Source organism: Aphelocoma coerulescens, chromosome 1 (genome assembly GCF_041296385.1).
Source record: "Aphelocoma coerulescens isolate FSJ_1873_10779 chromosome 1, UR_Acoe_1.0, whole genome shotgun sequence".
NCBI lineage: Eukaryota > Metazoa > Chordata > Aves > Passeriformes > Corvidae > Aphelocoma > Aphelocoma coerulescens.
Genome location: NC_091013.1, coordinates 19,789,543 through 19,802,659, shown reverse-complemented (window position 1 = coordinate 19,802,659; position 13,117 = coordinate 19,789,543). Strand labels below are relative to the sequence as shown.

Here is a 13,117-nt window from a genome sequence, read left to right as displayed (position 1 = left end):
AGCACTGTCTGGCTGCAGATACTTTCCCCTATAGCAACTGTAGCACAGCAGTGCTTTGCAGTTCCCAGTGATGATGTAAAAGGACTTACTGATGTCAAAATACTCTTTAATTCAACTGAGAACCATTTCCACTGCTTTGCAGCTCTGTGAAGTTAAGTATTGCACAATGGGCCACTATTTTCTTTTTTTTTTTTTTAATTAATGCAAAAGGGAGGGAAAGAGAGAGACAGAGAAGGAGCAAGGTGAAGCTCAGACATCCTGTGTGTTTCCCAGAGGAGAAAGAAGTCCCTGATCCTCTGCCAGACAGCAATGCAAGGCAAATTGATGCTCCAGAAATGCTGGAATTGAGATTTCTGACCTCAACCGATGCCTGGGAAACAACAAAACCAGTAAAAAAACAGGAAACACCTCCCCCCCCTTCCCATACAGCCACAAATTCCAGTCCACTGACACATAATTTCAACAGCAGAGGAGTTCTGAGTGGCATTAATCTATGCCATGGTGGCAGCCTGGGCTCACAGTGTAGACAGCAGAGTGCTTGAGATTTCATGTACTCAAGGCAGCAGCTGGACTGGCTCAGGTTTGTAGCTCAGAGCCACTCTCCAGTGCTTGGCTGGGCTCGTGCCTGCAGGTTGAAGCAGCAGGCCCTGAGGTTGCTCAAGCACCTCACAGGGCTCACTGGAGCACCTGAGAGAGGAGGAGCCAGTCCCACCCTCCTCCTCTCCCCATCTCTGACCCTGTCCCTCCTCTTCCCCTGTGCCCACCAGTTGTGAGAGCCACTAAGCCACCTGAATTTTGTGTGTTCCTTGCTCAGGACAAGTTTCAGCCAAATCAACAAGCCCTGGAATTCCTCCCACCCACTGCACAAGCTGGTCTAAGGGATGGGAGAGGAAGCTGAGGAAGAGGGAAAAGGTGCAACAGACCCTTCAGAAGAGGAGCGTGGTCTTAGAATGCATGACTCAACATCATAACCACATCTTGTTTCAAAACATGGCAGCAACAGTAATCTTTAAAGTAGTATTTTAAAGTCTGTGTTTTCTTTTTCCCTTGGCTGGCAGGTTCCTCACCACATCTGGCTTGTACCTAGAGATGTACTGAATCCTTGCATTTTTTTGTTTCTGCAGCAGAAGTGCAATCCCTGCCCCATGGGAAACTCGCAGGCAGCCTGTCCTTGGAGCACCCACATCCCATCTCTCCCGGGCTCACCTGTGAGTGCAACACACCCTTCCTCCCAGCTGGGAGACACCTCCTGAGAGAGGTATTCAGCCCAGGAGGGGAAAGTGGTTTATTTACAATCCTAGGTATGAACCAGTGTGGTGCGATAAGAAGTGATAGGAGGGAAATTGAGTTTGCCCAGAGGCCTCAAGGCCTTCAGAGGAGGCCTTCTCTATCACACTCTTCATTAAAACACAGGCCTGTGACCCCATTGCTGAGATAGGAATCCTCCTCCCAAGGGAAACAGAGAAAAAGCTTTGATACGCTCACACTAGGGACCTTCCCTGTAAAATGAGTTTTATGGCTATACAAGAGCATGTGTATCATAAGAAGAAAACCATTGCAGAGATGATATCCCACACAGATCTATCACCCAACATAAAACTAGAAACAAGCTTTCAGGGCTACCTTTCTTGTGAAATATTAAAAAAAAAAAAAAAAAAAGACAAAAAAATTATGTCACTGATTTCAGCCTGGAAAGACGTACAACTAAAAATTACATTCTTAACCTGCTCGGGATAATTCTGCTCTGCCCTGTTAAAATGAAAATGACAGAAATAATGTAATCTTGCCAAGTGTTACTTTAATTTATTGGAATTTATTATGTATCTCTTTTCTTCCACATAACAATCTATTGAAATGTGTGCACGCAAGGCTGTCCTCCAGCAGTGGTCTTGTCTTTTGTCTTGTCTTTTGTTTTCATCTTTTGTTGCATAAACTCTGTGTAGATGGTCATACACAGATATATATAAATACATACAGGGAGAGGGAGTGGCAAAAGACAATCTTTTCATGAGGCTGAGTAATCCTCAGACATCTTTCACTAAAAAGGTGCAGGTGCTCCTATATTTAGAAAGGGCTTTAAAATACAGGAGATGGACATCTAGTGAATACAGTATCTTCTGCAGCAAGATTTACACTATGACTGGTTTTGAGGACTACTTGGGAGCTAATCCCCAGTAGCAAACCTCTATCAAGCCTAGCATAATACTGAGACAAGATCAGACAGGGAAGATTGTTTATAAGAGCTCATTTTTGTCTTTCCTTACATTCCACAATCATTTTAATTTGGGGTGGACTGCCTTTTTTTTTTGGGAATAAATAGACACAGAGCTGCTGCAACAAGGGACACACACTAACCTTTTCCTATCGAGTCTCATATCATGATAGTATTTAGAGAAGCCTTGCAACTACCAGAAGAGAATTATATTTATTGTGCATAAAAAGAGCTAAACAATCAAAGGCCAAATCCTGCCCCTTTCTACTTGTCTTGGTGCTTTTATCTAATAACTATACTTGGAAAATGGAGACACAATGAGAAATGGAGATATGAGGGGAAGGACTCCTTATATGATGGATTTTAAGCCTCAAACTAAAGTAAAGCCTTGAATCTTGTATATTTAACTTGCATTTGAAGGTGATCCTTAAGCTCCTATGCCTTTTAGATGTATTTGACAGAGACACTCAAGAATGTAATAAAAACGCATCAATATCCCGTAAACCTTACTTCAAAAAAAAAGGAGCAAAAAATATGCTCATTGTTTTACTTAGCTTTTTATTCCATCATTATGGCACAAGATAGAACTTAAAGACAACATCACTGAATAAGTCTTCAACTTCATTAAAATTAAGACTAATATGTTTTATAAAATTCTTCTGATATGATACACTTTCCCTTATGGCGCGCTACGAAGGAGTTTCTCTGGAACGCTGCAGTACATTGCCACCCGCTGCCCACAAACGGCTCTGCAATTGAAAAAAACGTGTATAAAACAGCAACATTGAACACAACACAACATACAGCTACTGAGGAAGTGTGACTGACCCAGACTTTGGCACAATATTTATAGAAACGAAGTTGTGAGCTTTTCTAAATGTCATGTTCATTTCTGAAGCTCTGCTTGACTCCCTTTCATGTGTCTGTCTGCAGTTTTTTCCTTTCTCTTATCTTTCTTAATGCTGGAGCTTTGTTATTTCAAAGGAAAAGCCATATTCTTTCTCAGTGTTACACATCCCAATTTATTAGGTTTGGTTTTCTAAAATTTGGATTCCAGTTTATTGTTTTAAAACAATACATAAAATCATACATTTATAAATATATATATTATATCCTGCATATATAACATTGGTTTTCCTTTAGAATGGGAGGGCAGACTTTGCACTACATACTTAGTTGGTTTAGGCACAACGTTGTTCTTAGTTGATTCTCTGAGCTGCTTCCTACCTGAATCTAAAAAAATACTTTTACAATCTTGTATCAAATTTTAAAGTTTTTTGCAAACATATGTGTAAGAAAAAAATATTTTGTATTTTCCCCTCTAAGCTCACTACTACCCTTATAAAATATATGGCTTTTCATGTTCCACTCTATTTTAGTGTTTTTCAATAGGCAGTGAAAAGAAGTAGAACTTTCCCCTTTAACAGCTTTTTTTTTATATATATAAGCACAGAAACCAGCTTGTGCACTTTCTATAGAATTCCAATGCATATCGGTAATGTAAGTGCAGTGATTTTTTAAAAAAGCAGTCATGATTGATTGACATCTGTATATGAAAACATAACATGATTATCATACAATACTCATTACAGAATATACAATCATCAAAACTGCAGATATATAAATACATTTTTTAGCAACATCAAAGCAACAGTTTTATCTTATACACAGCGTATGCATACAGAGTTATTACACTGAAGTTTTCACCTTGTTTTTTCTCAAAAGTTTGCTGAAAAACAGGAACATACCATATTTGTAAATTAACTGCTTGACAGTGCTGTTAAGAAATTAAAGTGAACAAAGTTTTTAAAAAGTATATGCAATTCAGTTGGTATAAAACAAACAAGCCCTCCCTGTTTTCCAATGTCACCATTTTCCTATGAGACAGAGGCATGGATATGAGTGGCAGCTCCACAGAGTCAGATCATACAAGGGTTTCTGGCAGGGCATCAGGGTTATCGGCTGATAACAGCTCCCAAATCTGCCACCTCTCCCTTTGCCACTCATTCCAGTCCGCCTCTGAAACACTTTTACTGTTCTGGCTATGAGGTGCTGTGGAATAGTTGTGACCTGCTTGCGTGCGCAGGGCCGGCTGCTCCTGCCTGGAGGTGGCCTGGTCGGGGGCTCTGGCTGGTGGCCCTCCAGCTGCTCTCAGCCCCAAACTTTTTTCTGGGCGTTGAAGTCTCCACAAAGAGTGCAACGTTGAAGAAACACTCGACCGCTGTGGCAACGCAGAGCTTGTTTTTGCTGGGCCTGGGTAAGGGGGTGGTGGCCGCTCTTTCCTGTAGGAGGGCTTGGCTGTACTTTGCAAACAACCCGCATTTGAGTCGTGCTCACTGAGGTCCTCCACACTGCTTAAAGTCAAGTGCTGCTCCAGCCTGGAGTGGGACAGGTCTGAACTCCTGCTGCCAACTTCCATGTGTGGGTTACTGCACACCCGAGACACCACGGGCTGGAGCTGACACTCGGGAATGGCAGCTGTTGTCTGGCTCCTCCGCATGACCTGCCTGCCACTGTCCAGTTCCGAGGAGCTGCCCTGCCACCGAGGGGAATACACGGCGAGGTTCCCCTGGGAAAGAGAGCACTGTCCGGGGCGCAGCAAGCTGCTTTCATAAATGTTCCCGTAAGAACCTAGGGGTAGAGTCAGGAACACAACATGAGTCTGCAGAACCAGTCATGTGGCATTTAACAAGCTACTGCTTTTCCCTTGTATCCCACTGTAGGAGAGGGATGGGGGCTGAGACAGGCTGAGAAAGTTGGGGCTGTTCCGCCTGGAGAAGAGGAGATTGCATGGAGACCTCATAGCACCTTTCAGTATCTGAAGGGAGCTGACAGGGAAGCCAGAGAGGGACTCTTCATCAGGAACCGTAGTGATAGGACAATGAGTAATGGGTGCAAATTGAAAGAGGGGAAATTTAGGTTAGATATGGGGAAGAAATTTTTACTGTGAAGGTGGTTAAACACTGGAACAGGTTGCTCATGGAGGCTGGAGATGCCTTAACCCTGGTAGTGTTCAAGGTCAGGTTGAATAAGGCCTTGAGCAACCCAGTTTAGCGGGATGTGTCCCTGCCCAAGGGAGGGGGGTTAGGACTAGATGATCTTTAAGGTCCCTTCCAACCCTTATCACTCAATGGTTCTATGATTCTATGAATTTTAGAAGAATTTAAAACTTTTCTTGAAGCAAATTTAAAATGACTTTTAAAATTACATTTGATAGTTTGAAATGTTGCTGCTCTCTGTATTCCACTGAATACGGTGTGCTCCTCTGTATTCTACTTAAGAGTCACCTTTTAAAAGTCCAACTCTGGACAATGTGAATTCTCCTACTGGTTTCACTGTGATTTCTTGAAAACAAGAAATTGCTTCTGTCTTTGCTAGATTCAGGCTTTAAAATTGAAAAATTACTGACCTGTGATTGCTGGATCTTTGCAGCCACTTTTCAGTGTTGAATGCCAAGTGCCCCAGATATCAAAATGATCTTCAGAAACATCTAAACAGCAGTAAGAGCAGGGAAAAGATGATGAATTGATCCTCTTAAAGATATTATTTAGAAATACAGAAATAGAAAGGTAAAACCTTATGTAAAGTACCAGAGTCATTAACACCCACTAGCATCTTCAATGTGCACCTAACACGAGCATCTCATATGTGAGCCCCACATGGTGTACTATGTACAGTTCTGGTGACCCCAACCTAAGGACATGGAAATGCTGGACAAAACCCAGAGGACAGCTATGAAGCTGGTAAGAGGACCAGAGCACCTTGTCTACAAATACAGGCTGAGAAGATTGGGGCTGTTCAGCGTGGAGAAGAGAAAGTTGTGTGGAAACCTCACAACAGCATTGCAGAATCTGAAGGAGGCTGACAGGGAAGTCAACAAGGGACTCTTTATCAGGAACTGTAGTCAGAGTACAATGAATAATGGGTGAAAATTAAAAGAGGGGAAATTCAGATTAGATATTATGAAGAAATTTTTTACTGTAAGGGTGGTGAGGCCCTGGAACAGATTGCCCAAGGAGGCTGTAGATGCCCCAGCCCTGGCAGTGTTCAAGGCCAGGTTGGATAAGGCCTTGAGCAATCTGACCGAATGGGAGGTGTCCCTGCCAATGGCAGGGGGGTTGGGACTGATGATCTTTAGGGTCCATTCCAACCCCTTGACATTCTATGATTCTGTGTATTTGTTCACAGCTACTAGTTTCAAGATCAGATCCCGCAATGGATTCAGTGAGCTCTGTTATGGGCAGGGTGCCTGAGTTTGCTGAGTCCGTAAGTCCTCTGCCTTACTGAAGTCAGAGAATTTGCACAAAACCAGGAGGATTTGGTCCACAAAAGGTAGTTTCAGTCAAAGCTCCCTCAGGCAGCCCCATCCACAGGGGTCACTGTAAGGCATGCTCTATCAACCCAAGGATGCTGCTAGTCTTACCCAGAAGTGCAGCCACAGAACAAAGATTTAATGAAATGCTGGATTATAAACAGTTTCATGCCTTTTTCTGATTCCACTAGTCAGCAGAGGAATTTCCTAATTTGTCATGGTCCAGTATCTTATTAAAGTCCAAAAGATGGTTAATAGGATAAAACTTCATGTAATTTCCTGTTCATAAGTTAACAGAAATCTGACCAAATCCTTAAATGTTTACAGAGATTTAGATATTGAATACAGAAGATAAATTCCAATTGGCATTTATTAAGCATATAATTGAGATATTAGTCTAAATCCCATTAATTCTAAATGGAATTAAGTGCCTAGGCAGTACATCTGAAATTAAATGGTTTTAAAAATACCACCAGTTATGTGCATCCCAAGGCATTGAAAGTTCTTAAAATTTGGCTCACTAAGTATGAATTTCATGGATGACAATTTTTTTTTATATATATTTAACAGGAGAAGCATCTTGAAGTACTGGTGAGCTATTAGTTTAAACCATAGTTCTTTATCAAAGAAATCACTCAGGTATGCACTCCCCAGGTAGCTAGGTGAATTAAGGATCTCTGCACTAGTATTGCTCAGTGTGTAACTGGTTGCAGATGTAAAGCTGTGCAGCTCAGCTCTGTTTTTCAGTGAGAGGGTGTTGACATCATTCTTTACAACTGGATAAAGTTTGTGGACTGAAATCTGAAAATCCCAGCTTTTTCCAAAGCCTGGACCATAAACCTGCAGGTATTACAGTCCCATGAATCAGGACTAGACTTTGCCATGCTGTCCCAGAGAAGCTGAAAAACTGGACATACATAGTTCTGTCTTCCTAAATAATATCTCTAAGTATTGAGAAGTGCCATACCAAGAGCATCCCTGACAGCTGGTAGAGCTAATGAGAAGGGCTGAGCACAGATCCTTTGGGCTCAATACAAAAAAATAGATACTGGTCTGCCATTTTTTTATAAGGTTATTTACACTATTGCTCCTCAAATCCTAGTAGCTAATAATACAAATCCGGCACTTTTCAATTATTTCAGGAATCTCCATCAGTCACTGAGGAGGAGGAGCACAAGCAGGATGCACTATACCTTTTCCAGCCTGTGATGCAGAAGAATTCTCCTTTGGCTTAGTTTGCAAGTGTCCAACCAGCGTGTACTGCTCAGGTACCTTGTAGAGCTTATCTGGGCTGCGGGCAACCTCTTCTTGCATTGCCACCAGCGAGCGCTCAGACAGCACTGGGGAGTTGTTGTCGTAAGGGGAGACATCACCACTGGAAGCTTTGTTGGAGTCTGTGGAAGAATGTCTTTCTCCTGTGGAGTAGGAACCTTCTGACCGCAGCATCTCAGGGCTCCTGAGAAATTTTGATAAACAAACTACTGTTAATAAAAAAATGCTACATGGGCACAGTTACAGGTGCAGTTTGACATCAAGGCCAGGTTGGATGGGGCTCTGAACAACCTGGTCTAGTGAAAGGTGTTCGTGCCCATGGGCAAGGGGTTTGGAACTAGATTACTTTTAAGGTCTCTTCCAACCCAACCATTCTACGATTCTATGATCACACACATAAAATCAAATATGGGAGAATGGTCACAGCTGCTGAAATGAAAACACTTCAGGAACAGTTATTGAGGTGGATTTTCCATGAGTAAAACTTTTGCTATGAAGTGGCCAGCAGAGGCCACTCAAAATCAAAAGATGTTGCTGTCAAGAAAGAAAACAAGAAAAAACCCACAGAACCGTACAGAAAACCACAGAAACTAAGCAGTGAATCAATTCCTTATGTTACCTTGACAATTTAGCTTGTGGCAACAATAAAGCTGAAGGCGTGATAGGGAAGATTAGTTGTATGCTAAAATAAATTTCTGTATTCTGAAGTTTTACATAGAGAAATGAAGCACTCGGCTCGCCTTTCACACTATGAGAATGATCCTCTTCCAGAGACATAAGAAGGTAAATATTCTACAGGGGACAAACATATGTATTTACTGTACTTATGACTGGGGCAACAAACAACTGGTTCTGCTGATACCTTCTACAACTTCTTTTACCCTTTCACCTTCACACCCCCACCAACATGAAATGCCTTTAATTTTGCCAAGAAAAGGCAAACACAACTCCCACCAAAGGACAGCCAAGGCTCAGAGAGACAATTCATTTTTGAAATGTGCTGGGAACATTGACTGAGATTTCTTGAACTGTCACAGTTTACAGTGCAGGCTGTGAGTCACTGAATATCACAAAGAATATGCAGAACTACTCTGTAAACAAAAAACTTTCTTCTCCTGTTGTTCCTCCCTAACTTGTATTTTTAGTACTCATTTTTCACTTCTCTGCACCTTTGTTTTGTAAAGCTTATCTTTTGCTTCACTTGAGTCAAACACTTCTTTCAGTGGCTTCTCATTAATATCTGTTCTAATTGACTGTGATACAACAGAGGCTCATTCCTGTAAATGTCTGAAAATGGTCAGCCCTCTTCAGAGTCAAATCCAAAGACAGCTTGAACTTAGTGAGCAGCCGAAACTCATTTCTCACTATGGAACAGTAACGTTGTTTCCAGACAAATCAAATAAAACTGAAGAAAGAAAATAAAGAAAATACACAGCTAGCCACAGCACAGTAAATATTAGTACAGAAATAATGACAAAATTTAACATCACTTCCAAGTTGTTGTTTTTTCCCCAGCTGATTTATGTATCACGTCCCAAAAAATAAAATATATACAGTTGACAGCATGATTATTATGTTATTCAATATTCTTATTTTTTTTTCAGTATGAAAGCAACCACAGAGTGTTGAGAATTAATTAAATAATGTTACTTCTCAGTAACTCAGTGACAAAACCATCGCTGGACTTTAACTGAGACGAACTCAAAAAACAGAGCTGCCATTTGGCAAAATTTGCTATGTCCCAGGCCTCCCAGTGCAACATGGTAATGCTGGGGAGTCATTAAAAAAAGAGCCTCCATTACGTAACTTCTCATTTAAACTTCTCATCTGAAGATGAGTCCAACATAAATTAATCTATAAACAGACACACACTGAAGAATTATAATCTTTTAAGTATGTATAATTCTATCACAAACCTTTTTTCTCTTTTTTTGCCACTTGCTTCTTTCTGTCTGTCCTCCTAAGTCCTAAAACCCCTTGTGCAGTGACATGAGATTCGAGCAATGTCTTGGGATTTTCAGAAGAACTAGAAAGACCTCGTAGAAAAGGGGAGAAATGCTGGTATCTGCAGGTGTCCTATGACCAAATGTCTTTGTTTCCAGCTTTCTACACTGAATGTCATCTAAGCCTCACCTGCCAGCATACAGACAAACTTATCACTAATGGTAACACCAGTAAGGTTTATTGCAGGTAAATCTTTGCAGCATCAAAACCTAACTGTGCTGCACAGGGCAAAGACAGATGTAAACCAGCACTTAGCCATGGCAAGGTAACACAAGGAATAAGGGAAACGGAAATGGAGATGAAAGAATGTGGGAACATAAACTTGAGCTTTGTGAAACACTGATTTCATGTCTTACCTTGAATGATCTGTTATAGTCTACCTCTTCTTAAGACAGAGCTCCTGCTAAAAATTTACCTGAATGGAAACTTTCAAGTCTTTGGAGAGATTCAAACATTCAAGTTTCTAAACTGATTTACAGTTTCTGTTGGTAAGCCCATACTATTTTTTATATACATCTATAATATCACTTTCATATTTGTTTAGGTAAAATAGCTTTAAAAATCAAAGGAACTGCTGTGGACCCTGTCAATCTTACTACAAGAAACCACCAAAATGGACTGAATACTTAAAAGCCAGAAACTGAACTCATACATTCGCAGCTTTACTACGCTCTTCACGAACAAAGTAAAACACAGTTTGCAAGAAGACTTTGGTTTGCTTCTTTGCAAATAAAGAACGAATTCTCACAAACTCCTTAAAACGAAAGTTTTGCATCTGTTTGCTTTACTGTTTGAGTTCATTAGCAAACCAGTATTTACTACAATCCAAAATTCTGCTTTCCTTGGACAGTGAGATTCTCTTATCCACTGACTGGGGAAAAACTATATTGGAAGCAAACATAAATACTGTGCAAGATACCCACTCCTCTATATGCAGTATATGGGGAAAGGCAGATTATGGTCCCCACAAAGAATAATCGATGATTACGTGCAATTAAATGTGAGGAATGGGAAGGTAAGTAACGTATTTTCCAGGGGTTATGAACTATGTTAAGGAAAAGATTTTAGAAATGGCTAAGTACAAATGGAAAAATCTGAAAGCAGCAAAAGGAACCTATGCCACACGAATTTAAAAATACAATTTCAGATTCCAAAACAACAGGCATCTTTCTATAAATTGGTGTTGTCCACCAGAGTCCACTTGCATGGATGAACTGGAAATGTGTTAATAATTGCTTCTACTTTTCTACTAGCATCAAGGTTATGAAAACAGGAAATCCCTTTCTGTTGCTGGCAGAAACCCTCTTCTGTTATAACTTAAAGCTTCTGAGTGGGAAAACAATTACACCTTCAAGAGGCAAATCATATGGAGTGTGATGGTTTGGCAGCACATAGTAGCAATTTCCACACAGATCTGTGTAACACAGGTGCTAACAACAAACCAGATTACTGGGATTATGATGTGGTTGCTACTGTAACAGGGTAGAGGATTCAATGTTTCAAGGAGCTTTAAAAACTGCATTTACACATATTGTATGACTTCCTGTATGGCTTCATCTTTGTGCCACAGGTCAGGATGGATTAAAAACTCATTATCATAATCCAAAAACATCCAAAAATTCTGTAACTTTGAAACTTATTTACTCTAAAAGGACTACTAACCATGATAAGCAATAAATAATCATAAGAAATAGATTTTATTTTTTGTTAAAGATGCTTCATCTTACAGCTGTAAACCCAAATTCCATTGTCATCAAGCCAACATACAAAAGTTGGGAAGTCACCCATGAAAGCACACTTCACAATTGCTGCCATTTTTAATTAGTGCTTTACCATGAACAACTTCCATAAATTCCCTGACACACTGTTCACAATGCTCAGCTCTTAAGAGAATTGAAAGATGAGGGAAGATGATTCGTCCTCCTCTGGGGAGGAAAAGAGATTGTGTTTTCTCTGTTAGATCAGAGCCAAGAAAGCATTTATAGTGACAGCAAGAGCAGAAATGTGAGGGCAATTGCAGAACAGGACCTTCAAAGCAATTAATGTGACATTAAAGTCTTGAAGTTGATTCTATACTCTATGCAGTCAACTAGCTCTTCTGGTGAAGATTGTCTCAAGAATGTAAAGTTTTTTGTTCCACAGATCCACATTTGTATCTTGAGTATGTGACCAGGCAATTTCCAAGAGCAATAAGGATGTATTTTGGACGCTCATTTTTATGAAATCAAGACAACCATCTCCTTGTTGTCTGCTGTATCACATTTCTTATAGGAAAAATAAGCAACAAATTTGTAGCCTCAAAATTGAGATTATGTTCTGAAATACATTAATCTCTTAAGAGCATCACACTCCTAGCAATAACACTAAGCAACATCCCCTCTAATTGCCTGGAATATCTTAACCAAGAAGTTGCAACCACAGTGAAAACATATCTCATTAACATTAAAAATAAATCACTTACATGACAGCAGAGTAGAAAAAAAATGACAGTAAGTTTTTCCTATCTCAGTGATATTTCATCTGCCCATTACTGACAATACAATAAATTAGTACTAGTGTAGCTATATGCTCCTATTTGGCTTCAGAACCTTTCCTTACAAAATGCCATCAGTTGTGACCAGCTTTCCACAAAAGATGCATTTTCTCCTGTAGGTGTGCACGCTGGCTAAAAGTAAGGAAGTTCAAGGAGAAGTCAATAAAGGAGACAGGATCTAACAATAACCTGTTACATCCACAATGATTTGTGACTAACTTATGCAGAATTGGTATGTGTACTCACAGGTGAGATACAATTTGATGTCTTTTTATTATATAGACAGTGAAATCCAGCATGAAGGTTTTTGTTAGCTTGAGTTAGAAATAATATGATCATTCCAAACTCAGGACTGAAAGGAAGAAGTGTCTACACACTACCTTATGTCATGTGATTTGTAGTGTCTGTCCTAACTGTAGTCTTGGTTTCTGGCAAATGGGAAACAAGTCTAAAAGACAGCTCATGTACCTCTAACTATCTGGCACTTACTGTGATCTAAATATACACATGGTTACTTGTCAGTCAGACAAACTAGCTACAATTATTTCACACAGAGAAAATTACCCCAAATCAGATGATCTGTGATAATTTGCTACTGTGTGTTATCTGTTCACGTGGTTAAATTAGCAAACTAATAAAATCCTTTACAGCACAATATATTCTGCACATATTTTTGTTTCCAAATTTTATAATTAAAGAAAGCGTTTTCCTCAAGGTGTTAGTTACACTATTTCTTCTATACCTCTTCCTTTAAAGCCAGGCACACTATTACATTACCTCAAAT

The 13,117-nt window shown here is 40.1% G+C and overlaps 1 protein-coding gene across 8 annotated transcripts in view; it reads right to left on the bottom strand.

Moving 5' to 3' along the window:
- Nucleotides 1-2,753: 2,753 nt before the first annotated feature.
- Nucleotides 2,754-13,117, bottom strand: part of ARHGAP6 (Rho GTPase activating protein 6) — a 320,115-nt gene continuing 309,751 nt past the window's right edge. For all 8 annotated transcript variants that reach the window (XM_069003617.1, XM_069003628.1, XM_069003639.1 and 5 more), the window contains 3 exons: nucleotides 7,718-7,980; nucleotides 5,622-5,702; nucleotides 2,754-4,843 (listed from right to left, as the gene is read on the bottom strand). In XM_069003617.1, coding sequence (XP_068859718.1) covers nucleotides 4,137-4,843; nucleotides 5,622-5,702; nucleotides 7,718-7,980 — 1,051 coding nt within the window. In that variant the 3' untranslated portion in view covers nucleotides 2,754-4,136. The remainder of the gene's footprint in view (nucleotides 4,844-5,621; nucleotides 5,703-7,717; nucleotides 7,981-13,117) is intronic.